The following is a 19273-nucleotide window of genomic DNA, read 5'->3' on the forward strand; positions in this document are numbered from 1 at the left end:
GCGGGGCACCATCAGCTTTCTTCACCACATTTGCTTATGCACCCACTTTGTCTTCAGCCATCGTGTCCTTGGAGTCTTCTTTTCAGAGAGGTTTCTCTTTTCTATGGTAGCCTCACGTCTTCTGAGATCATCTGTTGTGCTGTGGTTGCGTGAGGGCAGTTTGTGCATTTTAAGGAATTGGTCCACAGCTTCTAGGGTGTTGAGCTTATGAATATAAGATTGCTTGCAGCATCCCCTTGTTGATTTTGGATGTCTATGGGATCTACGCTGTTATGTCCTCTGTCCATCCTGATTTCAGTGAACTGTGGCTTCTCTTTTCTCCCTTTATCCTGCTTGTTAGAGGCTTATCAGCTCAACTGATCTTTTTAAAAAAAATAAATCATTTTATTTGGGGCTCTTACAGCTCTTATTAACAATCCATACATCTATTGAATCTAGCACATTTATACATATGCTGCCGTTATTATTTTCAAAACATTTTTTTCTCCTTGAGTCCTTAGTATCAGCTCATTTTCCCCTCCCTCCTCCACCTTCCCACCCTCATGAACCTTGATAAATCATAAATTATTATTTTCATATCTTACACCATCCACTGTCTCCCTTCACCCATGTTTCTGTTGTTCATCATCCTGGGCAGCAGGGGGTGGGGTTTATATGTCCATCATTTGATTGGTTCTCCCTTTCTCCCTCCAACCTTTCCCCTACCCTCCTGGTGTCACTACTCCCATTTCTGTTCCTGAGGGGTTTATCTGTCCTGGATTCCGTGTGTTGAGAGCTCTTATCTGTACCAGTGTACATGCTCTGGTTTAGCAGGATTTGTAAGGTAGAATGGGGGTCATGATAGTGGAGGGGAAGAAGCATTAAAGAAGTAGAGGAAAGAAGTAGAGGAATGTTGTGTATTTCATCAGTGCCATACTGCACCCTGACTGACTCATCCCTTCCTTGTGACTCTTCTGTGAGGGAATGTCTAATTGTCTACAGATGGGCTTTGGGTCTCCACTCTGATACCCCTCATTTGCATCTATATGATTGCTTGTTTTGGGTCTTCTGATACCTGATCCCATCAACACCTCCTGATCTCATAGGCTTTGTTGCTTCCCTGCTACATGGCCGCTTGCTTAACTTCAAGCCTTTAAGACCCCAGATGCTAGATCTTCGCATAGACGGGCACCATCAACTTTCTTCGCCACCGTTGCCTGTGCAGTCATTTTGCCTTCAGCCATCACGTCGGAAAGTGAGCATTGTTCTTGATAAGGCTAAGGACCAGCTTTTTGTCTCCTTGACTTTTGTTGTTTTCAGTTTCATGGATTCCGCTCTCCATTGTCCTCCTTCTTTTGGTTTGTCTCTCTGCTTACTTTAGGTGGCGACTTAGATGAATGATTTCACACTTTCGATGAAATCTCTTTTCCATGCACAATTTAGCACCCAAAATCTCTCTCCATGCTGATTTTGATGCACTCCACAGCTTCTAATGTTTAATTTCCATTTTTAATTCGGTGTTCTTGGCATTTTTATGATTTCTCTTGAGATGACTTCCCCGACTCATGATTTATGGAGAAGTGTGTTAGCTAATTGTCAAGAGTTGGGCACTTTCCCTGTTGCCTTTTAAGCATTGTTTTTCCGATTTGATGCCATTACCATTGGGGAGCATACTCTGTGTTTTCAACTGTGTGGCGGTTCCTTGCATCACTCAGGACGTGGTCTGTCTTGGTGAAGAAGTGTGTACCTGCCTGCCGTTGGGCGGGGCGCTCTATAAATACCAGCTGCTGTTGGCTGCAGGTCTTGCTCAGCTGTTCTGCACTCTGCTGATTTTCCTTTTCGTCATCCTGAGGATGCTGAGAGTGGGGTGTTGAAGGCCCAGTTATAATCGGGGAGGTGTCTCTTGTCTGTTGTCTGAGGAGGAGCCCTGGTGGTGCAGTGGGCTTTCACTGACCTGAGGGTGGGGGCGGGGGGCAGCAGTTCAAAACCACCAGGTGCTCCAGGGGAGGAAGGTGAGGTTCTCTATTCCCGTCAAGAGTTATAGTGTTGGAGACCCAAGGGGGCCGATCCGCCCTGTCCTGTAGGGTCTCTCTGAGTTAGGATCTGCCGGGTGGCAGTGATGTTGGTTGTGTGGTGTGTATGTACTGATCATGACATCCTCTTGCTCCCTTGGTCCTTTATCATTCATAAAGCAGTCTCTTTTGCGAGGGACCCTCCGTGGCTTCGTGCATTATGCATTGGGTTGCTGACCACAAAGCCAGCGGTTCAAGTGCATGGGAGGAAGGTGAGGCGTCTGCTCCCGTAAGTCACTCCTTGGAAACTCTGGGGAGCAGTTACATGCTGCCCCAAATGGTCGCTAGAGTCTGTCTCCATGGCAGCAAGCCCAGTTTTGGTTGGAGTATGTCTCTTTCTCTCCAGTCATTTCCCTGGCTCTTCTTTGTCTGATATTAATGTAGCACCCACGTGGTCTCTTAAAATCAATGTTTAAACACGATGGCGTCGGCTAGTATTTGCTTCTAGCCCATCATCCTGCTGGCAGACAGCATCTTGTGCGTGACACGGGCTTGGTGTTCTCTTCTTCTTGTCGTAGACGCTCGTCAGCATCCGATCTTAAAGGACTGTTCTCACGGGAAGCGGCTGCTGATGGGTGAGGGCTGCTCCCGTGACTTTTGTCTTGTGTTCTTCCTCTGCTGCCCCTCTGTGGGCCCCTGCCCTGCCGCCCCCTTGCCTGTGCGTTAGCCTAGCGGGTTTGGGGGATTCTCCTTTGGTCTGTTGATAGTCATCATTCTGGGATCTGTTTCTGTCGATCCTGCAGGACAGCGATGAGACTTTCTGCTCCCATAGAGAGCAGTGCTCTCAGAGACCCACAGGCCACTTCTACCCTGTCCCACGGGGTCACCGTGGGTCAGAACGGCCGGACGGCAGTGAGTTGGTCTCACCGCAGATGCACAGGACTCAGCAGAGTCCATTGGTGCGATGTGTGGCTACTTAGGAATTATACAGCCATTTCCTCCATTCAGTGTTTCCTCTGTCTGCACTGAACACCACGCATCCGACGGCCCAAGGCAGGGCTTTCTCCATCCGCCAGAGTGGATTCCATCACCTCCAGATGGACAGGATATTGCATTTATGACAGATCTCACCCATTCTGTCCACTGCCTTATTTTCTCCCCTTTTCTGAGGTTGTGCACCTTCCGCTGCCGTCCATCTTTCTGGCGACAGCCTTTCTCTCGGCCACTGCAAGGGTGTTTGTGCAGCCTCAACTGCCTTCATCACAGGGTGATTAGAACTTCCCTCTGCCCCAGCCAGTGGCCATATTGGCTGTGGAAGGTGGGCTGCCGCACCGTCCCCCTCCCACTCGGGAAGGGGCGTCGCACTCCTGGCCTTGATGGCCTCCCGTGAGAAATTCACTCTCCGTTGCCCCGGGTCCTCTCTCTCCGGCCCTCTCAAAGAGCTTCTTCTCCGTCTTTAGTTTTGGGTGTTTAAGGGTGGTGTGTGTCTGGGAGCAAATTCCTTTGGGCTCATCCTGTTGATGGTTGGCTTTGAGGTGAGAGCCAAGGCTTCGGACTCCCGGAAAGAGCTACTGGCTCGGAAACCCACAGGGGCACCCCTGCTCGGCGCTCCAGGCCCCCATGAGCCGGCCTCACCTCGACGGCAGTGCGTTGCTGTTTGCGTAGCTGGCTTGGCTCCCTGAACGTGTTGCATTTCTTTTTTGAGCCTGGTGAGTTGTTCTCTCGTGCTCACAAGTCTTGGTGCCCACCCCGCCCACCCCCAGGACCCCGCACTGGCTCTGGTGCCCGCATTTCGTGTCTGCTCATGGACCATCTTGAGGGGGCTTATTTTCTGTCTAGGAATGTATTGAATGATTAAGATAAAACGATTTTGCGCAGCCTGCATTTTAGGTTGCTACGAATAGAAAGGAGCCCCGGTTGTGCATGCGCGCGGCTGCTGCCGATAGGGTCAGCAGTTCAAAACCACCAGCCGGGGGTAAGATGTCTTTTCGGTCTCGGAAGCCCATGGGGACCGTTCTCCCTGTCCTGTCGGGCTGCTGGGAGTGGCACTGACCGCATGGCAGTGAGGGTCTTGATGCGCCTACGGCAGTGGGATCTATATTTGCTTTAAGGAGCCTCACTCAGCTGCTCACTGACAGGTGGCGGTCCGCACCCAGCCCTGCCTCTCCATGGGCGAAAGACGTGGGGGCGTCTGCTTCTATAGGATGAGAACCTGGGGATCCCTGTAGGACTGCTCTGCTGGGGGTCAGCGGAGACTCGCCAAGCTCGGCGCTTTATTCCTGAGGGGCGTCGTGTGAAGTAGCATCTGTCAGTGTTCTCTTTAAGCCAGTGCCCAGTGTTTATTGTTATTATAAACCATTTTATTGGGGCTGTTACAGCTCTTAGAACAATCCGTACATCAATTGTATCAGTCACATTTGTCCATCATCATTTTCAAAACTTTTTTTTTCTATTTGAGCCCTTGGTATCAGCTCCTCATTTTTTCTCTCCCTCCCTCCCACAGCCTCTCACCCTTGTGACCCCTTGATAAACGATAGACTGTTACTATTTTCATATCGTACACCATGCGCTGTCTCCGTTCACCCACGTTTCTGTTGTTGGTCCCCCTCGTGGGTGGCGATGGTGGTGGTGCTACATCGGTCGTGTGATCAGTTCTGTTTGAAGTTCCCTCTGTTTAGCAAGGATCGCCCTAATTCAACGTATGCTCTTCTAAAGTGCACGCATTTTAAACAAAGCAGAGACCGCTGTCCACTGCGTGGTTCGGGACTGGAGTGTGCACTGAAAGGTGAATGGGTCCACACCGGGAACTGGCCGTGTCTTTGTGACCCCGTCCACCGTGGGGTTCTCACACCTTGAGAGCTCGTGAGGTCGGCATGTCTCGTGGCTTTAAAGCACGGCTTCCCAAACTTACTGGCTTACGTCCCCCTTTTCAGAAAAGAGAAAGCAGGAAAAAAAATTACTGAGCACTGCCTTGGCAATGGAAAAGTCAGTCCTCTCGCCCGCCCCTCACCCAGGATGCAGGGGTCACGGGATGCCCCCAGATTGTGCCCGTGTCCCCCAGGGGTGGCATCGCCCAGTTTCGGGGAGCACTGCCAGAAAGTATAATTTACATGGCACCTGTAAATGAGCCAGCTGACCCTTGGCTCATTTGGGTGGTCTTCACCCTTTGAGAACGTGTCGCCGCATGGGACCTTTCTGTCGTTGCCTGTAATCCTTTGAGTACGACACACACCTTGTGTGGGGTGAGCACCCTGCACAGACCCCGGATGGCAGCTGTGTGGGCATGAGCGCTGGGCTGCTGTTTCACATCCCTTACTGACCAGTGCTCCCTGTTCCAAGTTCCAAGTACACTCCCTATCCCTGGTGGCACTGGGCTGCTCACCACAGGGTCATCAGTTCGAAACCACCTGACACTTTTTGGGAGAAAGACGAGGCTCTCTACCCCCATAGAGTAAGTCACAGGGGCAGTTTGATCCTGCCCCATAGGGTCGCCGTGTCGACTCGATGGCAGTGAGTTCCATCTTTGAGTGAGTGCACTGTGCCCATCAGTGCTGAGAGGAAGCACGGAGGCCCGAATCAGGAGCGTGCCCACCTGGCCTCCAGGCCCCCATGAGTGTCTGAGAAAGTTCTGTCTTTCTCCTGCAGAGCCCAGCGTGTGAGCGCTATGCAGCCCCCTCCAGACCACGTAACCCAGCCATCGCAGGTGCACGCTTCTGCTTGCCACTCTCTACTACCATCTGCCTCTACAGCATTGCCCCCCCCCACTAACTCTGTACCCCGGGACACCAGAAGATGTGCCTGGCCTGGCCTAGTCATAAAGCGGGTCCTTCAGGAAGTGGCCTTTCCCCACTGGCTTCTTTCACGCAGCACACTGCTTTCAGAGTAGGACATGCTCTGCAGGGTGCGGCCAGAGTTCCCGGGTGGCTCCGACAGCTGGCAGATCTGTCTCATCGCCTGAGAGGCTGGGGAGTGCCAGTGCCCCCAGAGGTGCTTCAGGAGAAAGGCCTGGTCTTCTGCTTCCAAAGGGCCAGCCTGGCCACCCAGCGGGGCACAGTGCTGCTCTGCCAGCCATGAGGTCACCAGGGCTCAGCGCCAGCTGCGCATGTGCAGGGGCTGACTCTTCCCTAGACCTGTGTCTGAGGACCCTCTGGCTGGACGTTGACGCCCATCGTTTAGGCAGCAGCAGGTGCAGTTATTAAGCGGCAAGCTCCAGGCTGGTCGATGATCCGTGCTCTTGCAGGAGACCGTGGGGCAGAGGCTAAGGTGACTGTGTATCACCCGAGACCATTCGGATCCTTTCTGTTGCCTATTCCCTGGCCTCCGACTGAAGCCGTTACCCTGGTGTCCTTAAGACTTAAGGAAAAGCCAGCCCTCCCCACCTCCACTCCCACTCTCCCTCACCCCTTGTGGAGAGGGGATCAATTGATAAAAGAACCAGGGTTATAGAAGATCAAATGGCCACATGCCCAGGACCATCACCACTCCCTGCTTGTGCTCTGGGAGCCCTGTGACCAGCCCTCGGGGACACTGGAGCGTGGACACTGGGAGACTGCAGGGGGAGAAAGGGCCCCGTGGCTCCTCTGCCTGCTGGGTCTCGGCCTGCAGCTGTCTTGCAGAGACCTTGAGCAGAGCGGATGATGGACTGTTAGCTGGGCTTGGTTTGTTGGAAGGGCGTGTGATGTTCTCTTTGCTGCTGCCCAGAATTAGCACCACCCCACCCTTCCTATTCGGGAACTACTCGGCTGTCAGCTCTAGAAAGCATGCTCCCTTCTCTCCGTCAGAACCACCCAGTGATCTTGTTCCCGGAGCCCTGGTGCCTCAGCAGACAAGCACTTGGTGGTTAACCAACAGGCCAGCAGTTCAAACCCGGGAGCCGCTCTCTTGGAGAAGACTGAGGCTGGCTGCTCCCACCGAGATCAATGGTCCTGGAAACCCTCCGAGGGCCGTTCTCCTCTGTCCTGGAGGGTCGCTGGGAGTCAGAATCGATGTGATGGCCAAACTGAAACCCAAACTCACGGCCACCAAAGCCAGAGTGACTCAGAGTGACCCTGTAGGGCAGGGTAGAACTGCCCCCGGGGGCTTCCAGAGACTACAACAAGACTAGGACTCTTCACGACAGGTGCAGAAAGCCGTGGCTTTGGCCCCCAGCCTGGCGGTTTCTGACTGCCGACCTTGCACTCACTCCCTTGCTTCATCACTACACCACCAGGGATGGCAGTGAGGTCACAGCCTCGGATACAGCCACTCTGATCTCCGTTAGGGAAACTGGGGCTCAGGGGGTCCACTGGTGTCCTTCAGGCTTTGCAGTCATCGAGCAAGAAGAGTTGAGGTTCAGGGCTGTCTGTCTGCATCACACAGTGTACCTCAGTCCCCGTGGTGTTTGGGTTTTTGTTTTAGGATATATTAGCCTTTATTTATTTTCTCCAAACCATCTCATTGGGAGCTAATACAGATAGCGTATCGTTCCATCGTGCAATCACATCAGGCTTTATTGTACGATTGCCACCATTTCGAAACATGTTCTTTCTTCTTGAACTCCCTGACATCGGCTCCACCCCCTCCACCCCCACAACCCGGCCGCTGTGTCCGCCAGAAACCATGATTCTACTTGCTCTCTCTATAGGTTCATCCATCCTGGGCGTCACATATGGAAGAACATATAGCAAAATCTCAAGAGGGTCACCCTGCTCTTTAATTGGGCCGAGGAAGGGAGTAGAAGTGTACCCAGTGCCGTGGCTGCGATTGCCGCCCCTAGATGTGTAGACACCCGCACTTCTGTGGCCGGAAGTTCCTTGGAAGCAGGGCTTGTCATGGGCCGTGTTGGTGAGTCCAGCTCAGCCTCGGGCGTCCAGAGCTGGGCAGAGATGACGCAGGGAGGGTGAGAAGAGGTGCTTCCGACCGCCTGCCCCTCTACTGGCTCCACTCCTACTCCTGTGCTCATCATCTGTGGACGTTTAGGCTTGTCAAGTGCTCTCTGTTTCCAGAGAACACCATTTGCTGGCAGCGCTTGTTCCCGTGGCCACACCCGTGGCTGTCTGCCTCTCCTTGCTTGTAGCCCTGGGAGTAGACAGAGCTGCTCCCACCCAGGGAGCCTGGGGTCACAATGCTTACCACAAGGTCAGCAGTTCAAAACTACCAGCCAGTCCTTGGGGAAAAGATGGAGCTCTCCGCTCCCGGAAGGGCAGCTCCACCCTGTCACGCAGGGTTGCTGTGAGCCGGCATCACCTGGAGCTCAGTGAGTTTGTTTGGTCGCTGGCCCCACCCAACATCTGGGGCCGGGAACCCTCTCCCTTCTGGTTCCTGGAAGGGATGTGGACAGTGTCTTCTGAAGTTTGGAACTACTGGGTGGATTCACCCAGGCGGCCATCCGGCCTCAGGCTTTATGTTTTCTTCCCAGCAGGTCTTTAAACCCCTGATTCTATTTATGTGGTCGACACAGGCCTCTGCGGGTGACCCGCTTTGTTTTCGTGAAGAATCGTCCTGTGTCTGAGAGTGGCCCTTCTCGTGGCCAGCGTGGTCGGCGTGGCCTGCCTTCCTCGGTTCTTCACGTTGGTCCCTCCCTCCTCTTGCGTCTTTCGCGTTGGCTGTTCTCTCCCGTGTCACAGTTGGCGAGAGGAGTGTCCATTGTGTTGGTGCTGGTTTCCCAGGGGTGTGTTCTTGTTGCTGCACGACCAGCAAGCAGGTCCTTCTGTCACGTGGTCGCCCAGGCGACCTCAGGCCGTGGGGAGCCCATCCTATAAGCTTATAGTTTCCATTTTGATCATGTTTGTATTGTCTTTCTTTTTCCATTATTTTATTGGGGCTCTTACAATTCTTATCACAACCCATCCATTGTGTCAAGCACGTGTACATATGTTGCCATCATCCTTTTCAAAACATTTTCTTTCTACTTGAGCCCTTGGTATCAGCTCATCCCACCTCCCACATCGTCACACAGGAGGGGAACTACTCAGACAGCGTTGCCCCAGCACAACACAAAGATAGTAAGTGCTTCCTGGCCCCGCCTCCATCCAGGTCTGGGCCTCCTGGGGGAGGGTCTTCCCTCTAGCTCTGCCCCCGGAAGCTGAGTCCCACGAGAACTCCTGCTTACTGCCACGTCCTCAGTGGCAGAGAACCTCGCGGCTGCAGGGCTGGGTGCTCCTGGCATGGGAAATGGGCACCCATGGTCAACATGATGACAACCGGGGGTGGGGCGGGACAGGAAATGCTGGAGACCTGGCTTCTGGGAAGCCCTTAGGGAGGCCTGGGGGACATGGGCCCCCATGGCCCAGAGTGACGCACTCCCCAATGCTCTCGGGTTGCTCTCCTCTCTGTCCCACTTTCCTCTTCCGGCTTGTCTCAGGCTGGCCCTTGCTCCAGGCTCAGTCAGTGTCCAAAGTGGGTCGGAAGACATTTCCAGAAAGCAGATTTATACAGGAAGGTCAAAGGGATCCTGATCCATCCAAATCCATCGAGCATTAACCCTTGGTGTTCTATGTTTCCAAGGGCTCTTTTTAATTTCGTGACATCTTGATACTGTTACAGTGTAGCAGTTACGCCTTTATCTGTACCTGTCCCCCCACCCCCAGGCTCCAGGAATTTGGTGTTTACAAATAACATACCCACCCACCACTGCCTTCTACAGTTCTGACTCGTGGCAGCTACCCTCCTATTTCTCCCTCAGAGCAGCCAGTGGGTTTGAACCTCCGCCCTTGCTGTTGGCAGCCCAGCATTCACCGATGGTGTCACCAGCGCCTCTTACATGTTGTTAGGTGCCATTGAGTCTGCTCCGCCGCATAGCGACTCTTTGTACAACTGAGTGACACCCGCCAGCCGTGGGCCGTCCTCACAATGCTTCTCCTGTTTGAGCCCAGCCATGCAGCATGGTGTCCGTCCTCCTGGTCTAAGGTCTCCTGAGTTAGCAAGCACGACGCCCTGCTCCAGGGCCGGCCTCTGTGAAGGTCACGTAGACGGATAGATAGTGTATTTTGTCTTCTGCCTGTGCGTGTGTGTGACTCAGCCAGCGTGACCAGATGAGCGGAATCTAGGGTGAGCGCTGCAGTGCTGTGTACTGCACGGTGGCCTCTGGGGAGATGTTCTCTCCTGACGGTCAGCGTCACCTGTCCCCCCACCCCACCCCCTTTGCTGTAATGCAGTTTCTTGGAGTTGTTCTTTCTTTCCTGTTAACAGTTTTAGGAGCACTTCATCACAAGTCATACCATTCTATAGTTCAGCCACACCAAGGAGAGTTGTACACTGATCACCACAGTAAATTCTAGAACATTTCCTTCTTCCTTGTCCTCATTCCTGCCATCATGTGTTTTCTCATTGTGGCAGAAACACACACAACGAACCCCCCCCCCATCCCACAACTCCCACAGGTGTGTTCAGGGCCCCTGGTGAGACTCTTGGTGTGGTGCATCCGCTGCGGAGATCCTTCTCCACGTTATTCCTCCATGTTGACATCGACTCAACGGCTCTTTCTCTCTCGCCCATGGCAACTCCTGGTCAAGTTTGGTTTCTTCTTTTTTAAAATAATTTTCTCGGTATCATATTCACACATCATATACTTCCATGGTGAACTTGCTTTTAAAAAGTGCGGCATAGCCATCACCACGCTCGGTTCCAGTGCGGTTGCTGTCTTTGTATCAACACTTTGCCCAGGAGCATTTTGTGATGTGCCCCTGTGTCTCAGAGTCTATCCAGGAAGTGAGCGCACATACCGTGGGGCTGTTAGGTCAGAGTTGGCCCAGATATTCCCAATTTGCTCTCCGAGGGAGCGGTGCCCCTTTATACAACACTCAGTGAGAATTCCGACGTATCTTGGCCCACTCTGACTGGAGAACTGTACAAAGACTTCCTCTTGTCCTCTGCTTGATCTCCTGTTGAGTCATTTCTTTCTTCTTAGTTTCTAACGTAAACCACTCCTATCAATTCTAGACTCATACCCACTCTATGTGGTTTCTGAGACAGCCAGCCTCATCTTTGTCCAGCAGAGCAGCTGGTGGGTTTGAACCCTGGCCTTGCAGTTGACAGCCCAACCCTAGGCCCACTGTGTTACCAGGGCTCACGTCTTGATTTCCTAGGACTTATTTATGAGCTCTGAGCTCTCATCCCCTGTCAGCTTGGCCTTGGCCGCTTCCTTTCCCCAGGGAGGCTTGCCTTTGCTTTGGTGCTTAACATATTTCACTGTGTGGAAGTTAAAATAAACCCGATGCAGCCGTGCGTTTCTGCTTTCTTTGTGTTCTCCATGCCTTGTCACTTATTTGAGAACTCTCCTCTTCCAAAGCCACATGTGGTTCACTTACATTTCCTTCTAAAGTCTTAAATGTTGCCATTTGCCTGTCGTTGAGTCTGGGATCTAGCTTGTCCTTTTTTGTTTGTTTGTGGACGGTGTGAGGTAGGGGTATACATTTCTGTCTTTCCGAATGTCCAACTGCCCCTGCCCTTTTCCTGTCTCTTCCTCCCAGCGGCTAACGATGCCCCCCAGGCCTCTCCGAGTGCTGAGCTGCTCACTGCACCAGCTGCTCCACAGGAGACCGAAGAGGCGGTCTGCTCCTGCAAAGACCGACAGCCTCAGACACTCCGTGCCGTCGCCCTGAGTCAGAATCAACCCCGCGGCTGTGGGCTGTTTTGTTTTATTATTCACGGGCCTGTTTCTGGCCTGTCTTTCCTTTCCTTAATCTGCTCATCCATCACTGCACCAGAACCAGACTACTGTCCCCTTTATTACAGCTTTGTGACAGTTCTTGCCAGCTCCCTTCCAGAGATCATGCTCATCATTGTCGGGCATGTTCTTGGCCCTCTCTCCTCTTACCGATAAATTTCAGAGTCAGCCTGTCAAGCCTCACCCAAACGCAAGCAAGTAAAGAACTCTCCTTGGGCTTCTAAATTGAATTGATATATATTTGGATTTGGACAGAGAAGATTTCAAAGCATCCAGCCTTCTTCCCGTTCCCTGAGCATAATGCCCTCCAGAAATACCTTGTATCCTGGGAGCATTGTCGATTGCATTGCAATTATAAATGCGTTTTCTTAAAAGTTTCATTTTCTGAATGTCTTCCTCCGGGATCTGGGAATGCCACTGATTATGTGTGTATTGATCCAGCACGCAGCCATTTCCTTGAGCTTGTTTTGCCACGGTTTTATTTCCTCACACGATAGAACTCAAGTGCATATGATGTGGTCAAGTGGTCTGCCTGCCCCGCCCTTCGATTCCCCACACGGGGAGGTGATTTCCATGAGAGGTGTGGCCCTGTCTGTCTTGGTCACCTCCCTGTCCAGGACCCAGAACAGTAGCTGGCACATCGGAGGCTGTTGTGGGCCACTGAGCCCATGCAGGTTCCTAGGGGTCTTCCCCGACCCTACCCCCCGGGTTTCTGAGGCTGCCATCTTCCCAGGGGCAGACCCCCACGTCTTCCTCCTTTAGATCTGTGGGTGGGCTCAAACTGCTGACCTTTCAGCTAGCAGCCAAGCTCTCTACCTGTTGTAAAACACAGCTGTCCTCTGCTGGAGGCATCAGGTGGTGAGTGAGCTTTCCAGTTCCAGGCCGAGGAAGCCGCAGGTCATGAATGTGTGCAGGTGATTTCTGGATCGTGCATTGCTCTCACCTGCAACATTGCCCTCAAACTGTCCCCTCTCCCCCACCTTCTCCACCGGGGACCACCACAGGGCCCCTGTAGAATGGATGTGCTCCTCAGGGCCGCCGGGCCGCCAGAGGCCCCTTCGCACACCCAACGCCCAGCTCCCATTTCAGTCCTCCAAAAGGCGAGCAGAGGAAGGGGGAAGCAGCCACCAGCGGTCTGTTTGAGCACGTCTTTCACCCTTCAGGGAGGGAAGACGCTGATGGGATGATTGCGTGGCAGCGGAGGGCGGGCACGGACTGACAGCTGCAGACAGAAGGCAGAGGACCCCACCGGATCACGAGACTGGAGGGAGGGACTGGAAGTGGCATGCGCTGTGGACTCTCAGCTCTGAGCAGAGTCCCGCGTCCTCTGGCTGCAAGCCTTCCTTCATCCATCCTAGGAAAATGACTCCAATTTTTCTCCTCTGACAAAAGTTTCCTGCGTCTCCCTTCCTGATGAAAGATGTGCTTGATGAAAGAGTTCGTGAATGGTGGCAAAGGTGGGGCAGGTCTTCCTGCGTGGGAGCCCGTGGCTCTGTGAGCTGAGCAGAGGCCGCTTGCAGCTCGAGCCACGGGGAATTGCCAAGGGCTGGAGCTCTGGGGAGACCCTGCCCCATGAGTCCAGAGCCTCTGCTCCTCAGGACGTGTGGGTGCAGTGTCTGCCTGGCAGCCGTGACTGATGCATGCACATGGCATGTGCGCTGCATTGTATGCAGACGTGTGTGCCGAGTATAAACACATGTGCCTACAGGTCGTGTGTATAGAGGAGCTTGTGTATTCTCTGCATGGCACCTGGGGTAGACATGTGCGCACAGTGTCTATGTAGCAGTGTGTGTGCGTGTGGACGCGCGGCGCCCACAGGCCGTGCATGACTGACGGGTTTCTGTCTGCCGGTGTGACGCTCTTCATCAGTGTGATGGAGCTGTGTCTTGCCACTCCTCCCAACAGAGTGGTTACAGCTCGCGTTTTGAAGAATTGATGCTTCACAGCTTCCTGTGATGGCGGTGGCGATGGTGGTAATGCTGGTCATGTTGAAGGTGCTGACGACGGTGATGATGAAGGTGGGGATGAGGATGGTGGCGGTGGTGTGCGTGGGTGAACACTGGCAGCCGTTACTGTGCCCTGCATACTCTTTCCCTTCTCTGGAAAGAACACACAACCAAAAGCCAAGGGTTAGGTTTGGAGTCCATGTCTGGCTCTCTGCATCGACTAGAATGGCCACGGATCGACTCACTGACCATTTTGTGCATTGATGACTTAGGTCCGGCAGGTGTGAGCACTGAGCTGTAAGGTCCTGCCAGCTGTGACGGCTCAGGCGTGAGCTTGGCTGGGCTGGGAGGCTCAGTGGCTTGGCAGTTGTGCATGGATGTAGCTTGGCAGATGGGTCTTGAGACCGTGATCTGCTCTGGCCAGTTTTGAACAGCAGCCTAACTTGCATCCAAGGGAGGAGTGGGGGTCTGGGTCTCTGAGTTCTAAGTCTGGGGTCTCGGTCTCATCCATCAGGTCATTGCTTCCCCCCTGGAGCCCTTTCCCCGGAACTGTACAGTGACAGCACATGGGGGCCACAGTGACATAGGGGCAGCCGCTCTGGCTGCTGACAGACGCAGCAGATGCCAGCTCCCCCAATCCACACGACCTTCCAACCGCATTGGGAGACAGCCTGAGTGCTCCTAAGGCCCTCAGGGGGCCCTGCTCCGACCCCCCCCCCCCCACCCAGGGACAATGACCCAGACTCAGGCTCTCTGCCCAGTGTCTCTTTTCTCCTGTGAAAAACGCCCATTCTGCTCCTGTGTCAGGTCAGTGGCTTCACCCAGGCTGTTGTTCCCTGTGCCCCCCCTGGCACGAGGGCAGCAGCCCCGTGCAGATCAGCAAATGCCAATTGACCACCTGCTATGTGTCGGCTGTACTCCTTAGGTGGGCCCGTGTTAGCGTTCAGCAAACAGGCAGAAGCAGGAGAAGCCTCGCGCACGGTGGGTGTGGCCCTGAGCTGAAGCACGTGGGGCTGGTTGCATCTGGCCGTAAATGCAGAGGGAGGGAGGCCATGTCATCGGTCCCCAGGCTCCAGCTCCCATGTTTGGTAGCCACCACATGTGGCCATCGCCCCTGTTGTCGCAGGACAGTTGCTGAGTTTGAAGCAGCCACCTCACGTCTCCAACAACCCCCCGCCATCAAGTGGATGCTGAAGCACAGCGAGCCCATAGGGCAGGGGGGCACTGCCCCTTGGGCTCCCAGGCTGTCGTGTCAGTCTTATGTTTTTCTCATTTTATTGGGGGCTCATACAGCTCTTATCACTACCCATCCATCCATCCACACATCCATCCATCCACCCACCTATCCATCCATCCATCCATCCATCCATCCATCCATCCATCCATCCATCCATCCATCCACACATCCATCCATCCACCCACCCATCCATCCATCTATCCATCCATCCATCCATCCATCCATCCATCCATCCATCCATCCATCCATCCATCCATCCATCCACACATCCATCCATCCACCCACCCATCCATCCATCTACCCATCCATCCATCCATCCATCCATCCATCCATCCATCCATCCATCCATCCATCCATCCATCCACACATCCATCCATCCACCCACCCATCCATCCATCTACCCACCCATCCATCCATCCATCCATCCACCTATCCATCCATCCATCCATCTATCCATCCACCCACCCATCCATCCACCCACCCACCCATCCATCCATCCATCCATCCATCCATCCATCCATCCATCCATCCATCCATCCATCCACCCACCCACCCACCCACCCACCCACCCACCCACCCACCCATCCATCCATCCATCCATCCATCCATCCATCCATCCATCCATCCATCCATCCATCGGGTCAAGCACATTTGTGCATATGTTGCCATCGCAAGACTGTGGATCTCTATGTGGATCTCTCTGCATTCACACGGTGAGCTTGTGGTCCGTAGCCCGCCTCATGGCCTGCTGCAAGGCTCCTCTGAGCCGAGGGGAGAGGAGAGGGGCCGAGGGAGGCTGCAGCACAAAAGGCGTCTCAGCCTGGCCACGTGCAGTCTTTACATCTGGGGTGGGATGTGTCCAGAAACCCCCACTTCCAAGCTGGAGCCGTGCCTCATGGGCCCTTCTTTGCCGCACGGGGCATTGGGGACCGGAGTCTTTCCCTTTCTGCTCTCTGAGGGCGATGACCGATCAGCCACCCTGTCTGCAGTGGTTGTGAAGATGGGCGTGTGGAAAGGATGGATAGGTGTGTTAGCTCCCTGGGCAGGCTGGGGCAGTGTGTGGGTGTGTGGCCAGGGCCTATGCCCTTTCCCGACCAGGGAGATGTCTCATCCCATCGCTGTTGGGTGATTGTGCCGGTCCGGCTCACTGGGGGTTCTCTGGCTTGGGACCTGGTGGCGATCCAGTCCTTTTTTGCTGGATGCATCCTGACTCCATGGAACATTTGCTGAGTGACCACCAGGCATCGAGTACTTTTGCATAGATGGTCCCAACCCCCGAGCCAGGCTCTCCGGTCCCCATTGTGAGCTCATGTGGGGAGACACGAGTTACTCCCGGAACCACCTGGTGTGTAAGCTTAAGGGGCTGGGTTGCAAGCACTCATCTGGTGCAGGATGCAGGAGGACCATTTTGGGGTGGGGGGCGGGATGGGATCCCCATTCTGGTCAAGGCTGCTGGGCACCCAGCCACCTGGCGTTGTGGGAGCCACGCTCAGCTGTGGATTGTCCAAGGCAGGAGATGGAGGCAGGGCCGGGCCTTGGCATCTGAGGATCTGAGCCTCCGTCTGTGTTCTCCACGCAGCACCCGGCAGTGCCACCTGCTGCTGGACGTCTTCAACTCCACGGAGCATGAGCTGACCGTCAGCGCCCGGCACAATGGAGAGCTCATCCTGCATGCGAGTGAGTGCCAACGGTAAGTCCCGCCACCCCCGCCGTGGGCGCTGGGGGAGCTGGGCGGGGGCCACGTGAAGTGGGTTCTAGCCAGAGCCAAGTGGGGTGAGAGGGTGTGACCCAAGGGGCTCCTCTGAGGAGGCAGAAGCAGGTCCTTGTGAGGGCCTGGTCTGAGCACGCTCTTTTTCTCCAAGTTCTTGGGAAAGCTGTGTCTAGGGATGATGGGGGTCGCTGTCCTACAAATGGGTATGACATTGTGCGCGTGTGGGTGGTAGGTTGGGTGAATGATTTCACAGAGAAATATGGTTTCCCCACAGCCTCTTACCCACATGTTGTTTCGTGACACTTGTGGCCCCTTGAAGTCACGCCCCTCTTGCCCGTTGTCCCCCAGGTTCCTCGTGCTCACTCGTCCTCCCTGTCCCTGGCCTCTGTCCTGGGGCGGTCATGGTCTTTGGGGTTCTCTGTGGGAGTACAGCCCTCCCTGGTGCTGCAGTTCAGGTCTTGGGCCTGTCTGCTGGGCGCCTACGTGGTGGCCCTGCCGGGTTCACTTGTGGATCGAGTTTGGTTCTTCTGGGCCTCTCCTGCCAGACAGAGCGACGCAGCATCCGGTGCCCTGCGGTGGGCTGTGACGAGTGGGGATAAGGCGTCAGGCCCCGTAGCCCCCTCTCACGCCCTCCCCCATTCAACAACCCACACAGACAAAGGCTCTGCTCAGCCCTTGCTGCCACCAGGAGTGCAGGGCCGTGGCTCTGCCTGTGTGCAGGGTGCTCAGATTCTGCTGTGTGTGGTGCACCCATGGTTGCAGATGGACACGGAGCCTCCAGGGGTTGCACTGTCGAGGGTTGTGTGGTGTGTGTGTCAGAGTGAGTGTAAATCTGAGTGTGTGAGCGTGTACCAGTGTTGAAATGTGAGAGTGAAAATGTGAGTGTATGAATGTGCACGAGTGTGTATCTATGAGAATGAGCTTGTGAGAGTGTGTGAGTGCATGGAAGTGCGTGAGAGTAAGTGATTGAGTGAGTGAAAGTGAGCAATATGTCATCGTGAAGGTGTGAAAGTGTGTATGTGATTGTGAGTGTGTGAGTGAGTGATAGGGTGAGTGTGTAATCACGGGATTGAGTGTATGAGAGTGATTGAGTGAGAGTGTGAATGAGTACGTAATTATAACAGTGAATGTGTGAGTGTGTGAGAAGGAGTGATAGAGTTAGTGTGAGTGATCAAGTATGTAATCATGAGAGAGTGAAAGTGTGAGCATGTAAATATCAGAGGGACAGGGTCAGTGTGAGCGGGTGTGGGTGTAAGAGGGTGTGATTCTCAGAGGGACAGCGTCACTGTGAGCGGGTGTGGGTGTAAGAGTGTACGAGTATCAGAGGGACAGTGTCAGTGTGAGCGGGTGTGGGTGTAAGAGAGTGTGAGTATCAGAGGGACAGGGTCAGTGTGAGCGGGTGTGGGTATAAGAGTGTGAGTATCAGAGGGACAGGGTCAGTGTGAGCGGGTGTGGGTGTAAGAGAGTGTGATTATCCGAGGGACAGGGTCAGTGTGAGCGGGTGTGGGTGTAAGAGTGTACGAGTATCAGAGGGACAGGGTCAGTGTGAGCGGGTGTGGGTGTAAGAGTGTACGAGTATCAGAGGGACAGGGTCAGTGTGAGCGGGTGTGGGTGTAAGGGTGTACGAATATCAGAGGGACAGGGTCAGTGTGAGCGGGTGTGGGTGTAAGAGTGTACGAGTATCAGAGGGACAGGGTCAGTGTGAGCGGGTGTGGGTGTAAGAGAGTGTGAGTATCAGAGGGACAGGGTCACTGTGAGCGGGTGTGGGTGTAAGAGAGTGTGAGTATCAGAGGGACAGGGTCAGTGTGAGCGGGTGTGGGTGTAAGAGAGTGTGAGTATCAGAGGGACAGGGTCACTGTGAGCGGGTGTGGGTGTAAGAGAGTGTGAGTATCAGAGGGACAGGGTCAGTGTGAGCGGGTGTGGGTGTAAGAGAGTGTGAGTATCATAGGGACAGGGTCAGTGTGAGCGGGTGTGGGTGTAAGAGAGTGTGAGTATCATAGGGACAGGGTCAGTGTGAGCGGGTGTGGGTGTAAGAGTGTGAGTATCAGAGGGACAGGGTCAGTGTGAGTGGGTGTGGGTGTAAGAGAGTGTGAGTATCATAGGGAGAGGGTCAGTGTGAGCGGGTGTGGGTGTAAGAGAGTGTGATTATCCGAGGGACAGGGTCAGTGTGAGCGGGTGTGGGTGTAAGAGTGTACGAGTATCAGAGGGACAGGGTCAGTGTGAGCGGGTGTGGGTGTAAGAGTGTACGAGTATCATAGGGACAGAGTCAGTGTGAGCGGGTGTGGGTGTAAGAGAGTGTGAGTATCAGGGGACAGGGTCAGTGTGAGCGGGTGTGGGTGTAAGAGAGTGTGATTATCAGAGGGACAGGGTCAGTGTGAGCGGATGTGGGTGTAAGAGAGTGTGATTATCCAAGGGACAGGGTCAGTGTGAGCGGGTGTGGGTGTAAGAGAGTGTGATTATCTGAGGGACAGGGTCAGTGTGAGCGGGTGTGGGTGTAAGAGTGTGAGTATCAGAGGGACAGGGTCAGTGTGAGCGGGTGTGGGTGTAAGAGAGTGTGAGTATCAGAGGGACAGGGTCAGTGTGAGCGGGTATGGGTGTAAGAGAGTGTGATTATCCGAGGGACAGGGTCAGTGTGAGCGGGTGTGGGTGTAAGAGAGTGTGATTATCCGAGGGAAAGGGTCAGTGTGAGCGGGTGTGGGTGTAAGAGAGTGTGAGTATCATAGGGACAGGGTCAGTGTGAGC

At 54.2% G+C, this 19273-nt stretch overlaps 1 protein-coding gene across 2 annotated transcripts in view; it reads left to right on the plus strand.

Moving 5' to 3' along the window:
* Positions 1-19273, plus strand: part of TRAPPC9 (trafficking protein particle complex subunit 9) — a 292390-nt gene that overhangs the window by 203389 nt on the left and 69728 nt on the right. For both annotated transcript variants that reach the window (XM_075549225.1, XM_075549226.1), the window contains one exon: positions 16400-16510. In XM_075549225.1, coding sequence (XP_075405340.1) covers positions 16400-16510 — 111 coding nt within the window. The remainder of the gene's footprint in view (positions 1-16399; positions 16511-19273) is intronic.

This window comes from Tenrec ecaudatus, chromosome 5, assembly GCF_050624435.1.
Source record: "Tenrec ecaudatus isolate mTenEca1 chromosome 5, mTenEca1.hap1, whole genome shotgun sequence".
NCBI classification, from domain to species: Eukaryota; Metazoa; Chordata; class Mammalia; order Afrosoricida; family Tenrecidae; genus Tenrec; species Tenrec ecaudatus.